This window comes from Meleagris gallopavo, chromosome 30 (genome assembly GCF_000146605.3).
Source record: "Meleagris gallopavo isolate NT-WF06-2002-E0010 breed Aviagen turkey brand Nicholas breeding stock chromosome 30, Turkey_5.1, whole genome shotgun sequence".
In the NCBI taxonomy this organism is placed as follows: domain Eukaryota; kingdom Metazoa; phylum Chordata; class Aves; order Galliformes; family Phasianidae; genus Meleagris; species Meleagris gallopavo.
The window spans coordinates 2,851,800-2,856,218 of record NC_015040.2 but is presented as its reverse complement, the minus strand read 5'-3'; the positions used below and the strand labels follow the sequence as shown (position 1 = coordinate 2,856,218).

Sequence of the window (4,419 nt, the reverse complement as noted above, 5' to 3'; positions counted from 1 at the left end):
ACACCGCCTGCACTCGATGCCAAGTCCTGCTGCACTCAAGGACGCTGAGCAGAGTGCCTCGCTCCCAGCCGGCTCCGTGGGCAGCCACGTGCACGTGAGGGCTGGGCGAGGGGCCTCAGGGTGGGGATGGGGTCCCCCACGAGCCCCCCAGGGATGGCCGTCACCCGGCGCAGGGCAGCGCAACAGTTAAGTGCAGGATGCAGCGGGCTGCTGAGGAAGAGGAATCTCAGCAGGAACACAGGAGTGGCCAAGGCCAGGGGCGGCCCGCGGGCCCACCAGCAGCAGGATCCGGTCATTGCGGGATCCGGTCACTGTGGGGCCAAGCTGTGGGGCTGAACTGTGGGGCCGGGTGCTGGCAGGAGACGTGGGATGGAGGAGGCAAGTGGGGTGACTCGGAGGGCACAGGGTGCTTCAGGTCCCCGGAGCTCATTTTTTGTCCCCATCTCTGTCAAACTGCATCTGGCGGCAGCCCCACTGCACCCCAACCACACAGACACCCCCTCTGCACATTTTGACCCCCAGGGCCGGGCTGGACAGAACCCCTGCTCCCCACTGCACCTTGCAAGCGAGCGGCTGGACGAGGACAAAGGCAGGGATGAGGATGAGGACGAGGATGAAGATGAGGACACAGCTGCAGCAGGGGACGAGCAGCACATCACCACGCTGCTGGCCTGCATGGACCCCCACAGCACTCGGCATCTGCCCCATAGGGAGGAAGAGGAGCACTCGGGGTGCACCAGCAGCCCCTGCCCCGATGGGCAGCAGCCTCAAGGGCTCGATGGCACTGGGACGGAAGGTGGGTGCAGTGCTCCGTGCCATGCCTTGCCGTGATGCACTGTGCCACATGCCACGCCACGCCAGGAGCTGACCCCATGCCCTCTCCCCAGCCCCCCGCCCCGACCTCTTTGCTGCCCTGCAGCACGCCGTCAGCTCGCTGGAACGCGCCGTCATCTGCCGACATCGGTGCACGCCGGCACCACCAGCAGAGTGGGCACAGGTGGGGCAGCGCGGCACGGACAGCCCCGACACCACGGGGATGAGCTCTGCCCCATGGCCTTGTGCCTCCAGAGCCTGGAGGAGCTGCAGCGCGTGGCGGGGACGTGGCAGAGCCTGGAGAGGGGCGAGGGGCTGCTGGAGGCGGCGGCGAGGAACGCAGCGCTGCGGGAGGCACTGGGGGACCGCGACGAGGAGCTGAGCCGCACCACGGATGCACTGCAGGCGTTGCAGGGGGAGCGCGAGCGGCTGCAGGGGAAGGTGGGTGTGGGGCAGCACCGGTGGGAGCCCCACGGTTTGGGCCCTGGGCTCAGCACTGTGCTCACACAGGTGTGGGAGCTGCAGGAGGCTCTGGCCAGGCTGGAAGGAATGGGTGGTGCTGGGGGTGACACCGTGGGGCTCAGCAGTGCTCCAGGAATGGGGGACCCCCAGGTGAGTGTGGGGCAAGGGTGGATGGGGCTCCGTTTAGGGGATTCCCCTCAGTGCCGGGCTCTGCTTGTCCCCTCTGCAGGACTTGTCCAGCTGCATCCTGAGCTACGACGAAGCTCAGCCCCATAGCGCTCAGCCCCACAGCCCACTCTCCCCCCTGCGCTCAGAGGGTGCCAGCCAGGAGCTGGACGAGAGGATGCGACAGCTACAGGGGTGAGTCCTCCCAACCCCAGCAACTGCTGAGCACCTCTGGTGGGGAAACTGAGGCACAGAGCTGACCGGGCAGCGATGCACAGGCACATGGAGAGGCTGAAGGAGGTGAACCAGCAGCTCTCGGCTGCTCTGCACGACTGCAAGAGCGATTCGGAGCGGCTCAGCATGGTGCTGGGGCAGCACGAGTCATGCAGCAGCGCGCTGCGCCTGGCACTGCACTGCAGGTGGGGATGGGGATGGGATGGGGATGGGGGTGTGGGGGGGGGAACAGCCCCAGCGCTGCGCTGAGCCCCTCTGTGTGCAGTGAGCGCTGCGTGGACGCCTATGCTGCACTGCTGGAACGGATGTGGGCAAAACTGGGCAGGGATGGGCACGGCCCCGATGCTGGTGAGTGCCAAGCTGGGGGATGCGGGATGTGGGGATGCTGGGGGTCATCTGCGGGATGCTGGGGGGATGGAGGAGGGAGGCTGTATGAGGAGTGTTGAGGGGATGGTGGGAGGATATTGGGAAGATGCTGCAGGCATGCAGGGGTATATAATGTGATTTTGTGGGGATTCTGAGGGCTCTGAGGGGTGCAGGGGGATGTGGGCATCCTGGGTGCTGGCACAACTGCATTGAGCACGCTCTGGTCACACCACCTGTCCCATTCCCAGGAGCCATGGGGAAGCAGAGCGCAGAGCATGGCCGTGGGCCCAGCCCCACACAGAGCCTGCAGCTCCAGGTCCAAGCTGAGCCAAACAGGCAGGAGGAGAGCGGGGTCAGCTCCTGCCCCAGGCTGCACAGGTACCCCATTCCCATCCCCAGGGTGTCCCAATACCCCACACCCACCTCACTGCCCCTTCATCCCTGTCCACACAGCACCCACGGGTCAGAGGAGGGGGCCCTGCGTGAGGCCATCCGCCAGCTGCGTGCCGAGCAGGCGGCGGTGCAGGTGTCCCTGAGCCACGTCCCCATACCCACCCGTGCCCCATCCCGCTGCGGTGGGGACATCTGTGCCCGTGCTGAGCGTGCTCTGCAGGATGCTCGTGCCCTCCTGCCTGGCTGGAGGCGGCCAGAGAGAGCGGAGCTGCTGCGGGAGGTAGCAGAGCTGAAGGTGAGCACAGCGAGGTCCCCCCGGGAGGTGACAACGGGAGGTGATGGTGACAGCGTTGCTCTGCCAGGAGGCCATGGCCGAGCTGAGGATGCGGCTGCAGTTGGCAGAGAGGGAGAAGAGGGGCTTGGAAGTGCTGGCAGCTGCGCAGGGCCCACGGGAGGCAGCGCTGCGCCTGGTGCTGCAGCACATGGAGCGGGAGCAGGGGGCTCACAGCCCCTCCAGCAGCTCCAGCAGCAGCGAGGAGGTGAGGCTCCCTGCATCCCGGGGGCTGCTCGGTGCTGACCCCCCCCCAACGCTGCTGACCCCCTCTGCTCTCTGCAGGATGCTCCGATGGGAGCAGCAGCACCGCAGCGCCCTGCGGACCCAGAGAGGACGGCGCAGGAGCTGCAGCGTGCATTGGCACGGTGAGGGCCCACAGCTCCGGGAGTGCTGCATTCACTGCAGTGCTGTGCAGGGCACTGCCATGCGTGTGTCCAACAGCATCGAGCAGCTGCACGCCCGAGCACAGGCCCTGGTGCTGTCCCTGGAGCAGAGCAGTGCTGTCAGCCGTGCACAGCACAAGAAGTGCATCACCGTCACCAGAGAGTCCTTCCATGCTCACAGGTGGGCAAGGGGAGCCTAAACCATGGGGCTTTCCTGCATGTCCTGGCTGCACGTCTCCCCTGTGTGCCCCAAAGCACGGTTCCTTCCTGCACCTTCTCAAAACTCTATGCCCTCCTGCACACCCCAAAAGTGCCCTCCCTTCCTGCACAGCCACAAAGCAAGATCTCCTCCTGCAAGCACCCTTCCTGCAAAGCACAAAGCACGGTCCCTTTCTGTTCTCCCTGTCTGCACACTGTCACCATGCCCCATAGTAGCACTGCACCCACTGCAGCCCATACCCCACAGATGCAGTGCCCCCATACCATCCCCATACCCCACAGATGCAGTGCCCCCATACCATCCCCATACCCCATAGTGGTGCTGTGCCCCCATACCATCCCCATACTCCCCATACCCCACAGTGATGCAGTGCCCCCATACCATCCCCATACCCCACAGTGATGCTGTGCCCCCATACCATCCCCATACCCCACAGTGATGCTGTGCCCCCATTCCATCCCCATACCCACAGTGATGCTGTGTCCCCATACCATCCCCATACCCCACAGATGCAGTGCCCCCATACCATCCCCATACCCCATAGTGGTGCTGTGCCCCCATACCATCCCCATACTCCCCATACCCCACAGTGATGCAGTGCCCCCATACCATCCCCATACCCCACAGTGATGCTGTGCCCACAGTGCTCTGGCCCTGGCATACCGCAGTGCCCGGCACAAGCAGGCAGCGCAGCTGCAGCACCTGGAGGCCCGGGCAGGAGCCATGCAGCAGCAGCAGGCGCAGCGCATGCAGGCATTGGCACGACGGCTGCAGGCCTTGGAGCAGCACAAGGCTGGCGGCGAGACCTGCATTTAGGGACACAGGCTGTGTCCACGGGGACAATAAAGCACTGACGCTCGTGGCTGTGGCTCGGCCGCACTGGGGGCTGATGGGGGGCTATGGGGTCGGCTCATCCCTGTAACAAAGCCATCCTCCCCTCCCGCGGCCCCAGATGAAGCCGTTCCGTTCGCCCTGACGCGGGATCAAAGGTGACGGCGGTGGCCCCATGCATATTCAGGAGGAAGAGGAGCAGTGACCCCGCACGGGGT

General features: G+C 65.4%; 1 protein-coding gene across 3 annotated transcripts; it reads left to right on the top strand.

Moving 5' to 3' along the window:
* The first annotated feature begins 243 nt into the window (after positions 1-243).
* Positions 244-4,413, top strand: USHBP1 (USH1 protein network component harmonin binding protein 1). 3 transcript variants are annotated; one of them, XM_010724987.3, is made up of 14 exons: positions 245-378; positions 523-796; positions 888-997; positions 1,069-1,254; positions 1,324-1,425; positions 1,505-1,635; positions 1,719-1,859; positions 1,940-2,022; positions 2,289-2,418; positions 2,494-2,728; positions 2,796-2,972; positions 3,050-3,132; positions 3,209-3,331; positions 3,998-4,413. In XM_010724987.3, exons 1-14 carry the CDS (start codon positions 370-372, stop codon positions 4,290-4,292), a joined length of 2,079 nt encoding a protein of 692 aa, XP_010723289.1. In that variant the 5' UTR covers positions 245-369; the 3' UTR covers positions 4,293-4,413. The 3 variants fall into 3 exon arrangements, with proteins under 3 accessions (XP_019465614.1, XP_010723289.1, XP_010723290.1); XM_010724988.3 differs by having other exon boundaries at positions 247-378; positions 4,015-4,232; XM_019610069.2 differs by lacking the exon at positions 1,324-1,425 and having other exon boundaries at positions 244-378.
* The last annotated feature ends 6 nt before the right edge of the window (positions 4,414-4,419 follow it).

Bases quoted from the DNA above. Each gene is read 5' to 3' on its own strand.
- USHBP1 (XM_010724987.3), top strand. The intron at 1,636-1,718 runs GTGAGTCCTCCC...AGCGATGCACAG, and splicing joins AGGATGCGACAGCTACAGGG to GCACATGGAGAGGCTGAAGG. The intron at 2,729-2,795 runs GTGAGCACAGCG...TTGCTCTGCCAG, and splicing joins GGGAGGTAGCAGAGCTGAAG to GAGGCCATGGCCGAGCTGAG.